We start from the raw sequence: 20,706 nt of genomic DNA on the forward strand, positions 1-20,706 counted from the left end.
GAGCACTGCTTGTGAGGTAATTTTACATCAGTTAAAAGTCTAAATAGTGTATTAATCACTGGTTTTAGCTGGATTACGGTGGTCTATGCTGTAATGGCATTGAGTTTGTTTTCTTTATTACTTCCGGGAGTCTGCACGAAGGCCCCTGAAGCCCCGCCTGTGACCAGGTTACGGGGGTGGGGCCTGGCTGGCTGCGCGGAGCCGGGAGGCAGCCAGGCAGAGAGGCTCTCTCCACAGCTGTGCTCTGCTGTTTGTCGGTCTGTGCTCTGCTGCTCCTCTCTATCCGGCAGAAGGATACAAAGACACGGACAGACAGCATGCAATAGAGAAAGAGCATGAGAGCCGCGGGGGCAGCAGAGGGACACGAGCAAACTAACTGGATTACAGAATAGTCCAGACACGGAGACCATCAGATCCACACTGGATCCGGAGCTCCGCCGATGTACGCACTGGATTTTACACACCAAAGAGTGTAGAAACCGGGGGGGGACTGGGGCCGACTTCGTCGCGCAGGTACAGTTTTGTCACAAACGTCGAGAGCCTGCTGGTGTTTTTTCCTCTAAATCCTGTCCTTTAACGAACCAGCCCCTGCGTACCGCAGCCTTCCCGTGCGCGGCTCCGTAAATCTTTCGCTGCGCACAGCGGCGAAGCTCCGGCTCCGCGGAAGAAGTGAATTTCGGATCGAGAGAGGAGATCTGTCGTAGTCTAGGTAGTGAAAAACAGATAAACACAGCTCCCGGAGTCGCTGCTCCGCCGCAGTGCCTTTCAATGTGTGTGTGTGTGTGTGTGTGTGTGTGTGCGTGTGCCGACTGGAGCCTACGTGCAGACTTGCTCGGGCAGCGATGTGTAAGCGGCACGTAGACGGCAGGGGCAGCGTATCGGACTCCCATGATCAAAATATATAGTCCCGGGAGAGAGGGGTTTTGTTACACTCCTGATTTTATCGCTCCTGCACAGAGACGCAGCTGTAATTGCAGGCGTGACGTTAGTGAGCGACCGAAGACACCAGAATAGCAAGAAAACTGTCCACTTCTTGTTTTTCTTTTAATGCTTAATCGGACACGGATGACTCTGTGCTCGAGTTTCCTACAGCAGGATTAGGTAATATGTTTCCGCTTCACTTAGTGTTGACTGCAACAAGCTGCACCCAGCGTTTCTCCTTTTTCCAAACGCGCCTCAGCGCAGCAGGTTTTAATGGCATTAAACGGGGTTAAACGTGTGACAGTGGCCGCAGATGACCGTGTTGCCTCTTACTGTATTATCCCTGTCCTAATAGCGGCAGGGCAGCCAGTAGTGTTTAGTATTTAGTTGGGTTAAACGGGTTTCGTTTCGGAGGGCGAGGGTTTTTTCCTTTCCAGGAAAGGAAAGCTGAGTTTTCGCAGTTACGCAGCAGCGCGTCCAGTCACCCTATTAATCGCGGCTCCGTGATCCGGGATGACTTCACTCTGGAAACTAAAACCGGATTATGTGTTATCTGTGATGACCACCTCCTCTTTCTTCTGTTTCTTTTCTCTCAGGACGGTCCGGCTTTAGGAGGAGAACATGGAGAAAAGTTTGCACGTTCTCCAGAAACCCGCAGACTGTGTACCGAGCAGGATCTCCCTGGATGTGAGTTTGAATATGGACGAAGGGGGAGATTTCACGGAACAGCCGATGGTGGGGCTGCCGGACAAAATCCCTCTGGTGAAACCTTATTTCAAGAAGCAGAAGCAGAGGAAGCTGGACGCCAAATGCCTCCACCGCGCCTTGGAGGATCCTATACTGACAACTTTACTGAGCACGGACACGCTCGTTTCCGGGGATGGGGTGTTTGTTCCCCGGAACCAACCGGGCCGGACCCCGGGTAACCTGTGCGCAGCGGCCGTGGTGAAACAGAACTGCATGGACCAGGTGTGTCTCAAAGACCAGGGAGCCGGGGACGACGCCACAGCTGGGGCTGGAGTTCCGGGGTTGATGAGCCGGGACGGTGATGTGGAAATAGCCGATACTACTGCGGAGCTGGAGGAGACGGAGAGAAGAGGGGAGCGACCCAAGATCACCGACCCCACTCCCGACAGCCACTGCTTTAAGCTGAAACCCAGCCTCAGGGCGGCCGGGAGCACAGTGACAATAACACCCCCCGGCGGGGATATACCTCCCACAGCTGCACCACAGGCTCCTCACCAAGAGGGGACCATCAAAAGCAATGACCTCTTAACCTCTGGGGCTAAAAACCTTCCAGTCAAGGACTGCACTGGAGGCCAGGATCCCCTTCCCCTCCTGCTGCAGCCCGACAATGGAGTTCTATTTCAGGATAAAAGTGAAGAGGCCTCCTTGGACCTGGTTTTTGAGCTGCTCACCCAGCTCCAGTATCACACACACCAGTCAGACTCAGTGGACATTTGTGTGGATTTCCTTCAAGGACAGTGTGTTTACGGCAGCGATTGTGCCCACCACCACACTGTCCTGCCCTTCCACTGGCAGATCCACAGGACCAGTAGTCAGACATGGCAGAGCATTGCAGACGACTCCCAGGAACAGCTCGAGAGACTGTACTGCAACCCGGACAATGAGCAAGTCAGGCTCAAGTTTCAGTAAGTATCTCATCTGAAGTGTTTACTGCAACCGGAAGTGCTTCATGCCCCCTTAAATTCAGGATCCTATTGTTAGGGGAACCGGTAACAGGGTTCTTCTGTATTTCTGTTTTGTATCTGTGCCTGTGGGGAGGTGGGTCAATTCACTTTCAATTCAATTAATTTGAAATAGGAACTGAAACCAAATTTCACCCTAGTTAAAAGACATTAGTTTCCAACCAATCTTTTCTTATCTAGAATAAACACACTTAAAGGATAAGGCTACAGACAAATAACCTCAAGGGGTCGAAGAACCGCCATCACACTTTAACTGACACGTCTATCTTGTGGATTTCAGATGGTCCTTCTTAACTTTTTGAGCACTTTCTTTCAAAAACACCAAGGTTGCATTTTTTTTGTGTGTCACCCAGGGCAACAGTTGGGTTGACTGAACAACAGTGGAGCTGTACGGCACAGACGAATCCAATGAGGTTCAAAACTCTCAGATGTTACAGTTCATTGGTGGTTTTAGTGTTTTTATTAGATTTGCAGGCAGTAACAAAATATAGAAAAATCACAACCTCACCCTTCACAACTATAATTTCTCTCTGCACTTTAATAACATTATAGCAGAAGTAACCCTCTCATTAGATCAATGGAGTTGGAAAGTACAGTGTGTTGCAGCCATGGCACTGCATTGTCCTGTTGTAAGCAGTGCTGAAAAGGCTACTGTGTGGTAAATTGATAGGCACTTGCGACATGGCAACAATGGTGCAGTAAGCTGATAGGCTGCTGGTGAATGTTAAGCCACTTCTGGTTTGGTGTGCTGGAAACAGTAGACCTTAACCTGAGCTTCCTCTTTGGTTTCACCCACCCTTGACAAACTGAAAGCTTTGACTCTACAGCTGTTCTGTACATGTGTAGCTGATGGACTGTGGCCAAGTGAATGTGCGTGTATAAGTGTTACTTTCACAGCTCCTAATGCAGTAAATGGTTTATTTATTCGTGTGTGTGAAAGCGTGTATTAGTCCTTTTTTTATATGCTGTGTGTGAGTTTGGCCTTCATGTGCCTTTTTTAGTTAATGTGTACCCTGCATGCATGACTTTATATCAGCTATCGTGCCCTTGTGTGTCTGACACTTCATCCCCCAGCCCTGATATTGGTTATCTATTCCCTTTATTCCCCTGCTCCCGAACCGAGCCCCGTGATTGGTCGGAGCTCCATCCAAACAACACTTTACAGCACTCATGGCAGAAAGCTGTGAACTTCCGTGACCCTCAGTTGCCTTATGCGGTCACTGACACAGACGCACTTGGCAGCTTCTCTCCTTCCCTCAGTCATAGGCACGCACACCACTATGTACACTCAAACACACACACACACTGCTCGGCACGCAGGCGCTCGCACGAATCTGCTGCAAAGAGCAGCTCAGCGGCTTGCAGTGCTCACACGCACGCCTTTTAACAGACAGAGATAGACGGCTCTTTGACTCCTTCACACACCCACATAGATACACACACATGCAAGCACTTGGCAAGCCCCACAGGGGTGACATAAAGGAGCATGCACTGCTTCCTGTGGCACTATATGCAGGCGCATTCACACACGAAAAGCACATCTACATACTCTCTGCTGACCATATTCCAGCTGAGGTTGTTTACAGTTTAATCCATTTATCCCCCACAGTAGCCCACATAATAAGTTTAAGTCTCCCTCAGATTAATTTTTCTGAAATTGTTCATAAAAATCTTGTTAAAGCTCCTTAAAACTGAAGTTTTCGAGTAGTAGTCATTATTCGTCTGTGACTAAGTTAGGGATTTTTTTGTCAATTAATTAAATCAACATTTGGTATTTGAAATGGCACGAAACACTGAGAAATCCCATTCATTTCACACTGAAACTATTCACCAACGTGCTTTAGTTTTTAGTTTGAAGCGGCTTGATATATCAGAATAGTTATTAGTTTTGCTTTAGTAATATCTGCACCTTCAGACACTGTCAAGCAGTCAAACTGTCTTCCTTATCCCAAAAAATCATCAAACACAAGGCTAGTGACTGTTTGTTTAAGGTGTAGATGTGTCTTAGAGCTAATCTCCAAGCAGTAAAATGCCATATTTAAATATTGTTATGGCTCCATAATGTGTTAATGTTATGTGAAAACCTAAGCACTTTCTTAGTCACGTAATTGCCTGGGGTTAAAAGTGCAGTGCATGTGAACACAGTCACTGACGCAGCACTATACCCCAAACCATCAACCACATCCACACCCCTGATCTTTGAGCGGCCTTCTGTGTTTATCTGTGTTTACGTCTGTGTGTGGACATTACACACACAGGTTTGTGTGAGCGGGTGTAAAAACATTTGCGTGTCCGTGTGTCAGACTTGTTGACTTGTGTTTTCAACTGAAACTCTATTCAAAGTGCATATTGCTGCACAAACAGAATACACACCTGGTAGCGTCAACCCGAATTCGTCAGAAGCATTTTGAGGGTGTTACGCTTTCACACAGTCAGACAGGACCATCTGGTTCACTCGACTGAAACTCCAGTAGAAACTTGAAATGCCTCAATAATTGAATAAGTGCATTTGGCATATAATCACATATATTATTACAGCCATTATAATAGTTGTTTTCCTCACCATTGAGCAGAGGTCACTGTCAGTTGGTTTGTTATGTGCGCTAAACGGTTTAAAAACACAAATAGTTTCTGTTTGTTATGAGCTAGTGTGTTGAAGTTGAGCCTGACTGAGACCTGTTTTAAAATAACTTTCTTGTAAAGATGTTGACACTGAATTTAAAACTAAATTTCAAAAAACACCTTTATCAGTTATTTTTTTTAATTAATGTCATGTGATTAATTAACACTAGCTTTTATTTACGTGGTATTTATACTCATGACTTTCCAATTCAGGATTAGAGGCCTATAACTGTCAATTGTGTGTTTCTTGTGTATTTCTGTTTTGTTTTTCTAAGCACACAATTCATTGAACTGTGAACAACAGCGTGTTTCTAACTATGAATTTAAAATCAGGTTTGACTGTCTGAGAGTGACATTTGTGCTCCTGAAGCACGTGACGTGCACATGACTTGAGATTGGTGGTTGGCCTGCCTCTGCGGGTGTCAACATTATTTAATTTCAATTAAGCCTTAGTGATATGTTGACGCTGGGTAAACTCTGAAATGGTTTGGGGCTCTGAGAGCTGAGCAGCCTGTTGAACGGTGAGAGACGGCCTGGGGATACGCGGTAAACTTGTGTCCTGTTCACACTGTTTGGGCTGTTTAGCTCTCAGGTCAGTCATTTTCCTCAGAGCTTTGTGTTGCACTTGGGTGTGTGTGAGAGCTCTTTAGATACTTCTCCTTAGAAACTCAACCCAGCCTGTCTCTTTATACGCACAAGCCCACACACACACACACATAGACAGGGTGAGGGCATCACCGTGGTTACCACAGCCACATGATAACATTGTTAGTGATCTAAAGAGCAGCAGATGACTTAACAAGCTCTACTGTCGGTATGGCAACATAGGCCCGTTAAACCCTCTTCCACAGAGGAGCAGACGGTAAAGAGAACGTATCAGCATTTGTGTGTGACTGTAGAGTATCTGTGTGTACGTGAGTGTGTTCCTTAGTGAGCCTTTCCCATGTGTGTATGATCCATAGCACAGGTTAATCCCATCCATATGATAAGCAGGAATGGAAGTCTGGCTAATCCGCCTCAGTCATGAACTCAGCAGTAAGGAGGAATGTCACAGTCATCACTTCTAAAAGTTATACTGTAATAATCCTCCATGGAGCAGTTGCTTGTTAGCAGATTTATGCTGTGCTGTAGTGTGTGTGTGTGTGTGTGTGTGTGTGAAGAAGAGAAAATATGAAAAACAACATCTGTGCTTTTAGTTCTCCGAGGCTTAAATGAAGAGTGAGGTTTGTTGTTTACAGGAAGGCACAAATTCTCAACCAGATCTCTCATAATTACTCCAATTTCCTGTAATACCTGGGAGAGAGGAGACTTTAAATCTTGAAAAAACATCTTGATTTTTGTGTAACCATGAACAAAACACACATTTCTTTTCCCCTATTTGTGTGTGTGTGTGTGTGTGTGTGTGTGTGTGTGTGTGTGTGTGTGTGTGTGTGTGTGTGTGTGTGTGTGTGTGTGTGTGTGTGTGTGTGTGTGTGTGTGTGTGTGTGAGGGGGAGAGCAACAGAGAGAGCCTTTTTTCGACCAGGTGATAAAAGCCTTGCTTGTCATTAACTGACATAAAGAGTCACAGAGTACCAAGGGCAGAGCGACCTGATACCAAGGTGTGTGTGCGCGCGTGCGTGTGTTTGCATGTGTTTATATTGCATGGGATTTTATGTTACCACACCGTGTCACGAATCAAAGACAATTACGGATGATTCTGTCTGCGAGAGCTTTTGTGCGCATGGGGTGATTGCATGTGTGAAAAGAAGTGGTGTCAGATAATCAGACTGTGTGTGCGTGCGTGCTTATAATGTGTCAGACAGACCAGGCCATGAATCAGAGGGGCAAGGTCCAGGTCGCTCTGCCTCTTATTACTCAGTCTGCCTTCATCCTTCATCCTTTTTTTTCCCTCCACCTCTTCCTCCTTTTCTCTGTAATTGTTCCTCACTGAATCTTTCTTTGTCCTGTGTTGAACACTTCTTTAACACCCTTTCTCTGACTTTTTTTTTCCATTTTGCCATCGTAATGAGGTGTTAAAGAGATATAGAAATGCTAATGTGCTTTACCTCTGCACTCAAGCAGTGTCTTCTTCCATTCTGCTTTTCTCCCTTTCACTTTCTCTCTCTCTCTCTTTTTTTATCACCTTTTATCTTTTTTCAAGTGTTTCTAAATGAATATTTTAAACGCTTTACTCATTTCTCTTTCTCCTTTTTTTTTTTCCTCTTGCATGTTTTTTGCTACATGGGCAGCTTTAAAATGAGAGTGTTAAAAGACAGAGAGGCAGAGAGGACACCCTGAACTATGAGCTTAATGATGTGGTGTAGAGGGGAACAGGGAGATACACTGAGATACACGATCTAGGACATGCAGGAGCTGGCGGTGTACATTTTATTCCTGTCCTCTCTCTTGGTGTGTTCGACTCCATGTTATTCACAGTCTGCAGAGCTGAGAAACACAGTAAAATGAAGCACATTTGAATAGATAAGTGGAAAGTGAATAGCTCAAAAATGAGGAAATAACTTCATGACATCAAGGTGGTGTGAGTGTTTGTAGGAAACCTTCGTCAGCAGATGTGGTTGACTGACTGACTTATCTAGGTGTGACTGGATGAAGTTTGCGTGTGTGTACATGAATCCGTCAAAAGAATGCTTGCGTGCGTGCGTGCGTGTGTGTGCGAAGGTGAGCAAGCGCTCGTGTTATTTTTCTTCTAGGCTCTGATGTTCATAATAGCTTGACTGATGCTGGTATGCGGGCACTGGTGCGTGCGCGCAGCCGTGAGAAACTTCCAAGGTGTGTGTGTATGACCTGAAGGCAGTGTGGGGGATTAACAGCCATTTTACACAGTGCACTGAGTTTTCTTAACCTTTATTTATTCAGGGAAAGGTTTTGCTGAACATGCTTTCTTTTTTTTTTTTTTCTTTCATCCCAGCAACACCCTGCTCTTTTATTCAACACCAATCCACACATTCACAGTTGGGATCTGCCCAGTACGAGAACAAATGCAGGTTTGGTGCATTTTCAGCACCGCATGCTTTGTTCGTGGGCCTTTTCCCTTTCACCCACACCAACAGCAAATCCCAAAACACCAGCTGGGTTTTTTATTCTTTAAAAAAATCCTCTAAATGTTCTTTGAATTAGCATTTCCAGTTGAATTTTGTGTGTGTAAACTTGGAGCATTTCAAGAGTGGTCTTGAAAGGTTCAACCACCTTCTCTCTCTCTCCTCTCTCAAAGTTTGGTTGGCCTCCGTGTTGAAAGCCCAGAATCTCGGTGCACCTAATTTAACCGGTGGAATTTTATTTTTAGAAGAGCACAAACTAGTCTGGGAGCAAGGGAGGGAAAATGACTCTTTGAAAATCATTGACTGACCTCTCTGGGGACCTGTCTTTGTCTGAGTGTGTGAAAGAGCAGCACAGACAGAGATATAGAAGTAATCGGCGAAGTGGGGCGGCTGCCTGTAAATATGACAAAGATCATTTAGCTTCCTTATAATAAAACCTGCAAATGTGTGTGTGTGTGTGTGTGTGTGCATCAAGTCACTCTTGACTTCACAGAAACGCATGCAGAGGCCTTTTTAGACAGATAGAGAATAGAGAAGTGTGGAGAAACAGGAAGAAGCAGCGAAACACGGCACACGGCAGAAAGATGACAAGCAAACAAAGTGAGAGAAAACGAAGAAGACAAAGTGAGCAAGAAAAAAAAAAAAGCCCAGAGGTGAAATAATAAACGCAGTTTTCACAGCTAATTTGCTCGTGCTGCATTTATAGCTCGATTCCTTAGTCATTTTTCTTTATGCCTGTCTTATCTTGTATCACCCATTTCCAAAATCCTTCATCTCCCACCTCTCTTTGCCGTCTCTACCTTATAATATCTAAACATACATCTTTGTTTTCCTTTTAATGAAACCAACATACGTTGTAGTTACTAGCAAACGATAACTGTTGTGGACATCTGTTTCATCAACTTGCCCTCAGTTGCTGTTTTGTTTCTGCACGTGCTCAGCAGAAGAATCCCTGTTTCACTTCCTCTTACAAAAAATGCAGTCACACTATGACTTAGCAGTGGCACTGTAAACATCGAGTCTGTGATCAGGGAGTGCTTGTTTTGGGAAAATGAGTCAGCAACCCCCCCCCCCCCTCCCCAATTATCACAGTCCTGACCGAAACCGATATGTGTGTTCATGTGCCTGTAACCCCAGTAATTGCATTGTAAATGAAACTGAGTCCTTGTAACAGTGTTCTCATTATAATATGAGGTTTCACTTCTACAGTTTGTTAAACTAATAACTCATCAGGTTCACACACTCCCTCTCTCTGTCGTATGTTTTTTTAGATGTCTCAGCCTTGAATGCACATTATTCCTATTAAAATAGACTCATCTTACCAGAACAGAACCCCAGCTTTGTATATATGCACACGCATATTTCCAGACACACATCCGCCCACTAAGGTCTAACCTTTATTATAATATCTAATTAGTTTCTGTGAGCCGTTACCACTGGTAGGCTGTGTGCATGCTTTCATTCCTTTTTTTTTGCCAGTGTCGGTGCTTTACAAAGTCTGCATGTCTCTCTGTTTGAATGTGTGCTGGGCGTGCGTGTGTGTGTGTTTTCTGTCTGCTGTCCATGGCATAGCGTGCCACTATGTGATGTTGATGCACACATTCATGTCAGTGGTATGTCTGACCTAGAAAGGATTTGCCAGAGGCCCTATGGAGGACAAATGTAGAGGAACTGACAAACACAGAGACACACACACATTGGGGTTTTGACCCATGCTTAGTGAGACAGAGAGTAGTTAAAGGCAATTGTATGTGTGCACTTATTGTTTCCACTATAGTTAGTTAGCAGATGCTTGTATTATAGCATATGTTGTGCATGTGGTCATTGGTATTAGTATGAATTGATGGCAGAATTACACGGGAAAGCTCAGAACTGTATAACCCTCTGTGTTTAACCATCTATCATGTAATGTGTGCTTGGACATGACAGACAGTCTCTATCAAATTAGGGTGAGTGAGTTGCTGTTCACTACCTCATGTGATCTGTGATGAATTTCAGTATCTCAAAACTTTAAAGTAATAGCTCAACTGGGGTTGAGGTAAATATATCTGTACAGTAAGTACAGTATAAAGCCACAGTCACACAGAGGCCTCGTCTCTGCCACGTCATTGTGATAAATCCTGACAGAACCTCGTTGCTTCTAGTTAAAGAGCTAGTAAAATTAAATTATCATGTGAGTCTATGGTATTTATGCATCTCTTTTTTCGTCTGTGCATGCTAACATGTGGCACACAGGACGGTCGATGGTGTCATCCTGTGTGACTCATGCCGGCCGAGCAATTAAAGGTTTGGTCATCTTGCTTCAGGGCACTCAGGTTAAATTAAGGTTGTCTGGTCATGTGGCTGCTGATGGAAATAGATACTGTGGCCATTTAGTAACAAGGTCACCATGTCACAGCCACATGCCAGCTGACTGTGTGAATGTGTTTTATTTGTTCATGCTGACTGTAACAGGTTGGTGTTTATACATTGAATTTATCTTTGTGTTTCAGGGGCCGAGTGTTTACCTTGGACTTCGGGGCGATGCGAGTATGTGACCTAGAATTTGACCGCGTCCGACGACTGTCCACTCCCCCTAGCCCTCTACCCACGTCCACATTGAGCCCAAACCCCGCCCCCAGCTGTCAAACAGTGTGGAAGTACTACTGCAGAGACAACTTTGGCTGGAGGGAATACTCCGAGGTGAGCCACTCAGTGTGTGTGTGTGTGTGTGTGTGTGTGTGTGTGTGTGTGTGTGTGTGTGTGCGCGCGTGTGTGTGTGTGTGTGTGTGTGTGTGTGTGTGTGCGTGTGCATGTGCATGCTCTCTGAGGCGAAATCCATTAACTCTGCCCAATCAATTGTCTAGCTGAAGTGATGGGATCACACATGCACACCTAATCAGCCTCTGTGACACAGCTGTCCCCAGCCAATTGCAATTTATTCCACCAAATAACTAAAGATTGACAGCCCCCCCCCACCTTATGTTTGCATCTCATGATTACATTTATTATTGTCATAGATCATTGTTATGTGAGCAATGTGCACACTTCAGAGGCATTTTCCTCTCTAAACTTTACCGTCTTCCTTCTGGATAAAGAACGTTCAGCTATATGAAATGATTTTAAAACCAAGTCTTCCACCTTCTCTCCTCTACAGCCAGTGGTGAAGCTCATTGAGGAGGCGAGCTCGAGGGGTCTTAAGGAGGTCCGATTCATTACGCTTCAGAATCAGTATATCCTCAACATCAGGGAGGGCTTCCAGCAAAATGCTGTCTTTGGCTTCCGACGTCAGATCAAGAAGCGACCCATGTTCATGTCCTCTGTGATGCTTACACCTCATTTACAGTGAGTAATGACGTTGGTTTTGTTAATGTGGAAGTTATTTGAATAGTAGGAAGTATGATTTCCATGCACTATATTAACTTCTATTTATGATAACAGTGCATTATGATAAGCCACTGGTAGAGAATAGTAAGGTTAAGTGGCAGGAACATTAGTCCTAAGTTGAGAGGTAGGGGTTATCTGCTTGATTGGTAGTCTTGCTTTGTCTCCATCCTTCACTCCTCCCTTTATTCTCTTTCTACCTTCCAATCATCAGCACTCGGATGCCAACCTTGTTAAAGAACATTTGGCATTTTGGACAGGAACCCACATTGTTCATTAGAACAAAGTCCTCGATTTAAGTGGCTGGCTGCGCGTACAAACTAATACACATACACGCGCACGCACACACACAAAGCTGGCTCTTCAGTATGTCTCCCAATGGCTCTCTGTGTTCTGTGAGTGTCCCGAGTTCCTGTTAGGAGACAGGCAGGGACACAGAGGTCGGTACACAATGCTAATGTCACAGTCAGGGCTGAATGCTCAAAAAGCTTCTGAACACTACATTCACCTCTTAATCCATTCCAAGACCGTAGCGCATTGGCAGCCTGTGCTGAACCTGAAACCCACATTAACAAATATCACAGCTCCGATTTTTTGGCAAATCAAACAGAGCCACCAGGACAGAGGAACTGTCCTGCGCAGGAAAAAAAAAAAAGTGGGCCCAAACCAGACAGACGGAAAATGAGATAATGAGGCAAACAAGAACAGATGAGACAGATGACAAGAGATACACAAAGAAGGGAGAGTTTCAGTCCAGCTAGCCTGCAGAATTCAAGAAATGTCCTCTGAAGTAGTGGGAAAATCTGTGAACAAGAAAAGCTGATTACAGGAATTTAAATTTTCAGCTGCCATTTTCTTTATAGCAGTGAAACAATTTGCCGTGCTGCATTGGTCTCTCATATTCCTCAAACAAACGATACCAGACTGGAAACGAGTGGAGTCATCTCAGCCCGTTTGCAGATTTTTCTTTCCCACTTCCTTTGCAGAGCAGGCTGCTCTGGTGGTGTCCTGCCAGTGTCCCACACATAGAGTGAATGCTAGCACGAGCTGTTCCTGCAGGGCCCTGACTGTCAAGACGAGACAAAATGGAGAGCAGGAGATGTAGGAGGAGGAGGAGGAGGAGGAGGAGGAGGAGGAAGGAGTGAGAAAATTAGATGGAGGAAGCAGGAAACAGAGAAAGAATGACAGAGAAAGACAGCAAGTTAGAGTGCCAGGGAGATAGCAAGCACAGTGAGAGGAAGTGAGAGAGGTCTAAATGGTTTCCAGGCTGTGTGCACTGCAGAGTGGAGCTGGTGAGTGAAGAGGTGCGAAACGGGACGATGGGGAGCTGGAATTTAGAATAAGAGATTTGTTTCTGGGCATTTTTTTTTTATCCATTTGTGGTTGGAGTGCTTGAACCAGTTCAGGTTTTAGTTTTTACACTTTTTAAAAATTGTTTTATGGCAACGAATGAGTCAATGCAGGGAAGGAAGTGTATGTGTGCATCAGGAACAATCTGTGCTTGGCTTAGAGGTTGAGGTTATTAGCTTGATTGGCACTGGCTCTCGCTCCCCCGCCCCACCTCTCTCTCTCTCTCTCTCTCTCTCTCTCTCCTTCTGTCATCTCTCCTCGTGATGTTATTTTCAGCCTTCTCCCTCCCTCTCTCCCCTCCCTTGTTATCTGTCCTAATCTTTCTCCTTTTTCCACTCTTTCTCTGCCCCGTCTCCATCAGCCTCTTGTTATCTGTCCCTGTTCATTTCACACTTGTTTTCTGCAGCAGGCTGTCTGTGATCTCTTCAAAGCACACGGGGAATAGAGACATCGATTGCAGGGAGAGATCAAGACCGGACAGACAGGATGAGAGAGAGAGAGAGAGAGGGAGAGAAAAAAGATGAGAAACTGTCATGCTGACTCAGAATCACACTGATCACAGTCTCTTGACAAAACACACATGCACACTTTCTTATAGCTGATAGGGCTAACAGCATTTACACTTAGAGAGCGATAACTTGACAGCCAAACCACTGTTATTGACTCAAATGCCAGACACAGTAGTTTTTTTGTCACTTCCCTGACAGCTCTGCAATTGGCACGTTATTCTTCTCCCTTTCTCTTGTTCTCGTGCCTGTCTCTGCTTCACTTTGCCTCCCCGTTGTCTTGTTTGGTGTCTGGGTTTCATTTTGCACGGCCCCGCTGTTCTGTTTGGTCGATGAAGGCTGCCGTGGAGAGGCCCCACTCTGCAGCGCTGTCGTCGTTGGGAGTTGCCGGGATGTGATTTCGGGAGCACAGACGCTTCTGTTCATCGCAGATTTGTTTTGTTTTATGTTTGGATGCAGCCTTGATTGGAAGCACATGGGAATACAGCTGTAGGATGGAGTGCAGTTAGGCAGCATGCTGAGATGTACAGCTCGTTGCTAAAAAACAAAACGTATAGAACTACAGTAGGTCAGTTTGTCTCAATAGAGACAAAAATCTGAGACTATATAATTCATTTTGATACTTACAAGCCATAAAGTATGATGCTAGCATATTTGAGTAAAAGAATTACATCCAATGCATCCGGAGCAGTAGAATTATATTTATTATTTCTTAAAGTGGGGTTTTTTTTATTTAAAATTTAATTATTTAGTTATTTCATAAAACATCTGAAAGTAACAACTTCCCAAAGCCCAAATTAACACCTTCCGATGTCTAGTTTATCTAACCAGCAATCCAAAAGGCCTTAGTATTCAGCTTACAGTGTCATCCCTTTGAGTAGGTTGGACCAGCAAATGTTTTATACTAAATATTATGTATATGTAAATATACAACTGGTTACTAAACGGCACATCTGTGTACAAGTACTTGTTTCTAAGCACATGAGCCTTTTTCGTGTAACTCATTAACTGGAAGTATCACAAATTCTGCATCCACTACTGAAGTAGATAAATATCATATTGAAGTTTCACTTCCATACTTGTGCTCAAATAAAACATCTAATCGCTTGTTCCTGCTTTGCTTTCTCTCTTGTTCTCTCTAGGACTTTGAGCGGCCTCTCTTCATCTCCCCTTCCCTGTCCATCCTCCTCTTCCTCTTCCTCGTCATCCTCCACGTCCATGGATCTCTCGACGTCGCATCCCCTCTCGCCAACCACGACCAATCCACCCAGCCTTTTTCCAGAAACATGGTTGCCCATGACAATGAGCCAAGACTTCCTGCAAGTGCCCGTCTCACGTGAAGACCGCAGCTACCGGACGGTGTACAGCCTTTTCCACAAGACAGTGTCGGAGACCAAGTTCAGGATTATCAAGATCCTGCGTGTGCAGAACCCCTTTCTCTGGGAGAAGTACAAGAGGTGAGAATGAACTCATTTTATGTTTTGAAACATGTCCTCATTGCTGAAGATATCATCTCTTCTCTAACCTCAAATCAAGAGTCATTTCCAATAAACAAAACCAGCGTGCACAAAAACATGGTAACACAGGAAATGTTTTTAGTGTGGCAAGAAAGATTAATGTTGTGAGGTTCTTCGGTTCTTTTAAATGTTTTTTTTCCCTTTACATGTTGAGAGCTGCAGCTGATGCAGCTGATGCAGCTGCAGTTTTTGTATACTGCAGAGTCGCTGAAATGGCCACCGTTTAACAAATGGATGATTTGTTTTCACCAGATAAGAGATTTGATCTCATTTGGAGACACAATGTAGTATTTTATAAGCATGAAATAAATCTTTGATAGGCTCGTTTAAATAACATTATTAGGCTAAAGTGATGCCCTAGTTTTATGTTTCCCTGTTAACTTTAACCTATTTAACCAGCTCTCCGACACAGCTGCATGTTCTTGCAGATAGAAACACACAAAAAAAACATCTCTTAACAACAAACACAGGGAGACTAACAAACTGTGTGAAGGAAGAAGAAAAGGGGAAAAATAGAGCAAATGAGACCAGCTGTGTGAGACTTCGTGAGAACTCATCCACAGTGGTGTGTGAACGCTACAGATGGAGAGATGTTTGGTGATGATGATGTTCCGGTCGCAAACACAGCGGGTTAACCGCTGTGGTTATAGCAGGGCAGGTCCTATCAGCTGTGACAGTTAAAGGCACCCACACCAACTGGTACCACATGGTTTCGCAATGACTGACAGTGAGTGATAATGTGCGTGTGTGTGCAGATTGTGAAAGTGATGCCCTCTCAGAATGCCTGTTGATTTCCTCTTCTCACACTCGGTTATGACGGGGAAACCAAAACTGCTTGTTTGCGTGTCTGCTAGTGTGTGTGTGTGTGTGTGTGTGTGTGTTGGCATCTGAATTGTTGGTGTCAAAGTAAGTGGAGCTGCTTGATCCTAAAATTGGATAGTTCGAAAATGAAGTGGGTGTGTGTGCACATGTGCATAATTGGATGCATTCAGTGTCGGCCTATGTCAGTTCACAAGTTGCCAGGTCGGGAGGTCACGCCTGGGTCGCAGCCTCTCCGGCTCCAAATGCTTTCACCTCTGCATGCCTGATTGATCCGCTCACGTCAAACGAGCTGTGTGTGTGTGTGTGTGTGTGTGTGTGTGCGTGCGTGCTGCTCTACAAACCCACTCTTCTTACTTGGTATTACTGAAAACAGGCGTGTGATCACAACCTTTAAATAGAATAGAGTTTATGCTAATGCATCACCTCAGAGAGCATTAGCCCGTTGTCGTTAATGAAGAGCAGAGACGTTTATTCACAGCCTGTAAGTCAGCACAAAGAAATAACAGCTAAAACCCCCCATCTCACCTTTTGTCTCTCTCTCGCTCCTCTAACAGGAAGAAGGAGTACATGTCACGGCGTATGTCAGAGATGGACCGGCTGTTGAGCGAGCGCCACCTCTTCCACGGTACCTCGGCCGATGTGGTGGACGGCATCTGCAAGCACAACTTCGACCCCCGGGTCTGCGGCAAACACGCCACCATGTTTGGGCAGGGCTCCTACTTTGCTCGAAAGGCGGTCTACTCCCACAACTTCTCCAAGCGCTCGCCCAAAGGAGTCCACTGCATGTTCCTGGCCAAAGTCCTCACCGGCAGGTGTGTGTGGGCACAGTAACTGACAAGATGATGGTTTATTTTAGTTTGTAGTTTGATTGATGGAATCTTTCACAGCTCTCTATTTGCAACTTTATAACACTGATAAAATCACAGCATTGGTTCCTTTCAATCACAGTATTTATTCAGACATCTAGTCCATTTAGTTCCTAATCATCGTGCTCAGGTTTGAGGTGTTAGCAGGAAGGAACATACTTTTCTAAATACTTAATCAAAGCCATAAGTATCTAGCTTTTATAGGGGTGCAATTCAAATTCTTCCTAAATGTGCTGTTTAGTGTGTTTGACAGAATGATCCCTCCAGCACATAACTTTGCTTAAATAATATTTCTTTATGGCCCTCTCTCCCTCTTACACTTAGTGCTATATAGGTTAAATATACATAACACATCAGCATTCATTTGGATGATGGAAATCTTGAGGTTCCTTTCCATCATTAAGTCATGCTGTGCATCACACCGCTCCCTTCTCAAGTCCTCTGCAAGTCAAATCTACAGCCACACATGTAAAACAGCTGTTTTGGCTCAACCCATCATACACCACCAGCTTTGCTATGCTGCTGCAGACAGTCGTGGTGCTTTGGAAACATATAACACATAAACCCTCTCCTCTAAACCTGTGTTGAATCCAAGGCCACACAAAGAGGTTGCTAATGAATAAATATCAGTGCAGTGTGGTTCAGTCTCTTGTCCCAAATTGAACATCTTTACCAACTGCTTTTGTCTGCAACTGAAAAGGTTCTTATTTTGAAAATGTTTTATTTATGACCCCAGCGAAAGTGCAACAAAGATCGATGAATTATGGGTCTTCAGGCTTTGGCATGAATATTTAAGAGAAGAAAAACAAACTGGTAGCTGGAGTGCTGGCTCATTTCATGTAATTACAGTACATTTATTTCATGGAGTTGCAGCATCTGCTTATATTATTTAAGATGCCTTAAAACAAATAAAGGAGCAGCAGGCTGGTGATCACTGCACGTAGAATATTCTTCCTTTAGATGGAAAAATATTCTTCTTTAACTTCAGAATGACTGTTGCTTTCCAGTTTAAACTCATTATGGTCCCACCCACATAACTAACCCAGACTTTGTGCTCTTTGTTGTGTCTACACAGGTTTACAGTAGGAAATCCCTCCATGAGACGACCTCCACCCATCAACCCCCGTGACCCTTCCAGCGACCTTTATGACTCCTGTGTGGACAACTGGGTGGATCCCCAGATTTATGTCATTTTCAACGATGACCAGAGCTACCCCTATTTTATCATTCACTACGAGGAGGTACCCAGCATTGTTGCTGTCTAAGCCCTGGATCAGACCTGGATCTGTCTTTATTTGCATTTGCTCATAGTTTGTTTAACTCTGTTAAGGTGGTACATGGGTGGAGCCACTTGAGATGAAAAGGAACAGTTTAGACCATAGAAAGCTTCAATTTAGTGTTAGAGACTGCTGCTGTAACAAACTGTACTGGAATCACTCTGTTAGACTTAACTCCACCCATCTGCTGCTCGAAACGAGTTAAAAGAAAGTATGTCGTATATTTGCAAATACGCCATGATCCAGGTCTGCAGTCAACTGGATCCGTCCAGACTGGAGTCCAGTTAGAAACAACAGACTGGTGCAGACTGGAACTGGACAAAACTGGACTAGCAAAGGACAATGCCTGTATCGGCCAGTGTTCAGAGGTGACAACTGACAACAGCTGCAACAAACTTGACTGGACTCACGCACAACATTTAGTTGTCTAGTATGAACAGGAGCTTATTGTTTATCATTGGACACAAGAGGATTTAAATACCTTATTATTCTGGATGCAGGAACAACCAAATCTAGTCCCCTTATCATTTTGACTTAGTGGTATGGCTGTGTGTGAACCCCACATCAGGACAAAGACTGTAGTAAACAGTTGGCGTCCTGTCCGTACTGTGAATGACCAACTGTATTATTCCAAGGAAGCAGCAACCAACCAGTCAGAGGTTTTCATAGAGACACTGGCAACACTGAGCCCCCTCCCAAATCATTCTCCTACAAAAATCATAGTGAGTGTTTACCCAGCCTCTGGCCCATTTGTTCAAGTCTATGTGCTGCGTGTTTGAACCTTTTTAATTTAGTGGACATGACTCTTGTGGCCTCTTCAAACAGACAATGGACGTGAGTTTCAGCGGGACTTTTCTACATGGACAAACACACACACATACTGTGGACGTCCAGGCAGACGTTTCACATGATGCCAGTGCTGTTCCCAGTTGGTGTTTTTTTGCCTTTCGCGCACACCACCTCGGTGTACAGTTTTATGCTGAGACCCAGCGCTGCCACAGTGACGGCAGCGCTTTAGCGTTTTGTCGACAACTCCCCTCCCCACCGAAACTCATCTCTCAGAGACCGTAGACAGGTTTTATTGAGACAAACTGTTCAGACGTTCTTTGTTTATATTTGAACTGTGTGCCTTTTGTTCATAAAAATGTTTATTTATGTTAGTTTAATGTAACATTGATTAAATAAAGAATCCAAAAGAGAAAATGACTAATCTGTGAACCGGTGCTTCATTTAAACCTGCTAAGTCGGATTTATTAGTAATTTGCTGGTAATGGTCTTTAGCTAACCTCACTCCTCGATATTCCTGTGAACATTGCAATCTTCATATGGTTTGTGGAGAAGGTTTAATTTGCTAGAAGTGCATGAGAAGATCAATACCTCATATGTCTGCACAGTAAACGTAAAGCACAAGACAGATTAGTACAAAGCTTGGAAACAGCTAGTCTAATAGCAGGGGCAAAATATTTTTAGCTGGCAGAGAACCAGACCTCAAGTCCAAGAATCAAAATAACTGTAACCTCATATTGTTGCCTTTGGTTTCTGTGTGGATAAATCAAACAAGACGGAAACAAGGCTATTATAAATATAATCTAACTCACAGTGAAAACATGGCTAAGAATTAAGAATAAAACTCACGATCAATATAATGTGGAGGGAAAGAGGTAGTTTCACTTGCTATAACTGTTGACTGCAACACTGGACTTAATAAGAGCTCTGTGATATTTCAGAGTCAGCAGTTTTAGGACAGTTTTTTTTTTTAATATTGTTCTTGTCGTGGTCCAGTGGTATTAAAATGAGAAAAGAATTCTCCCTCTGTCTGCCACCACCCTGGGCTCTTTCTCTCCTCTGTCCCCAGCAGTGAATTATCTTGGTGCCATGTCTAATGCAGTCCAGAGGGAGGCTGGCGGAGAGCGCTGTCTATCCCAGCCCAGAGATAGTTCACGTGGGTAAACAGACGACCTCAACACCTCCCTACTTCTGCACTGCAGCTCATTCGCTTCTCTTTTCCCAGACAGACTTCCTGTTGAATCTTTTCACTTCATCTGTTGTCTTTCTGTGTCTTATCGTTTTTACCAAGCTTTCCTTTCTCAGCCTCTGGCTTGTTTTCATTTGCAGGTATTACAGTTAGGTCCATAAATAATGGAATAAATTAGGCCTCTGAACACCAGCTAGGTATTGACTTCGCTCACATCATGCGAAATCTAATATGGTGGTGTACAGGAGGACAAATTCCAAAAAACGTATATTTGTTTTGTTATTTAATGACCTATCTGTATATATATGGATTAACATAAATAATAAAAAGTAACTCAAGTCCCATTGCATTCAGACTCAATTTAAAGTAGTAGCCTCTAGCCTTTTTGATGATGATGTAAAACAAATATCATTTTAATCACCAGCTAACACTTGCATCTGGTACATGTTGTTCTAATACTGCTTCAAAATCAGTTTATATGTAAGTGAAGAAGTTTTGTCGCTCTCTGCTTTTCCTGGAACTTGCTTCATCAGCCGGCTGCACCTCTTTGTCTCTGCCTCTCTAAGGCTCATTCCCTACTCGGCCCTGGGTCACCATGCCGTGTAAGACTGTCGTGCTGAGCTTTGCTTTTTGGCAGAGGAGAGGGGAACGAGAGAGATAGAGCGAAGCGGAGGGTGGGGGGATAGACAGGGCTAGAGAGAGGGAGGAGTTATTTTGCTCTCTTCGTGCCTCCTCGCT

General features: G+C 44.3%; 1 protein-coding gene across 2 annotated transcripts; it reads left to right on the forward strand.

Annotated features, from left to right (window-relative positions):
• Positions 1-209: 209 nt before the first annotated feature.
• tiparp (TCDD-inducible poly(ADP-ribose) polymerase) lies at positions 210-19,200 on the forward strand. 2 transcript variants are annotated; one of them, XM_026368010.2, is made up of 7 exons: positions 210-513; positions 1,518-2,573; positions 10,785-10,974; positions 11,429-11,616; positions 14,654-14,968; positions 16,405-16,662; positions 17,792-19,200. In XM_026368010.2, exons 2-7 carry the CDS (start codon positions 1,543-1,545, stop codon positions 17,979-17,981), a joined length of 2,172 nt encoding a protein of 723 aa, XP_026223795.1. In that variant the 5' UTR covers positions 210-513; positions 1,518-1,542; the 3' UTR covers positions 17,982-19,200. The 2 variants fall into 2 exon arrangements, with proteins under 2 accessions (XP_026223795.1, XP_026223805.1); XM_026368020.2 differs by lacking the exon at positions 210-513 and adding an exon at positions 572-1,101.
• Positions 19,201-20,706: the final 1,506 nt, after the last annotated feature.

Source organism: Anabas testudineus, chromosome 13 (assembly GCF_900324465.2).
Source record: "Anabas testudineus chromosome 13, fAnaTes1.2, whole genome shotgun sequence".
NCBI lineage: Eukaryota > Metazoa > Chordata > Actinopteri > Anabantiformes > Anabantidae > Anabas > Anabas testudineus.

Coding starts and splice junctions, on each gene's coding strand:
- tiparp (XM_026368010.2), top strand. CDS start 1,543: ATGGAGAAAAGTTTGCACGTTCTCCAGAAACCCGCAGACTGTGTACCG. Junction 2,574..10,784: donor CAAGTCAGGCTCAAGTTTCA/GTAAGTATCTCA, acceptor TTTGTGTTTCAG/GGGCCGAGTGTTTACCTTGG. Junction 14,969..16,404: donor CTCTGGGAGAAGTACAAGAG/GTGAGAATGAAC, acceptor CTCCTCTAACAG/GAAGAAGGAGTACATGTCAC.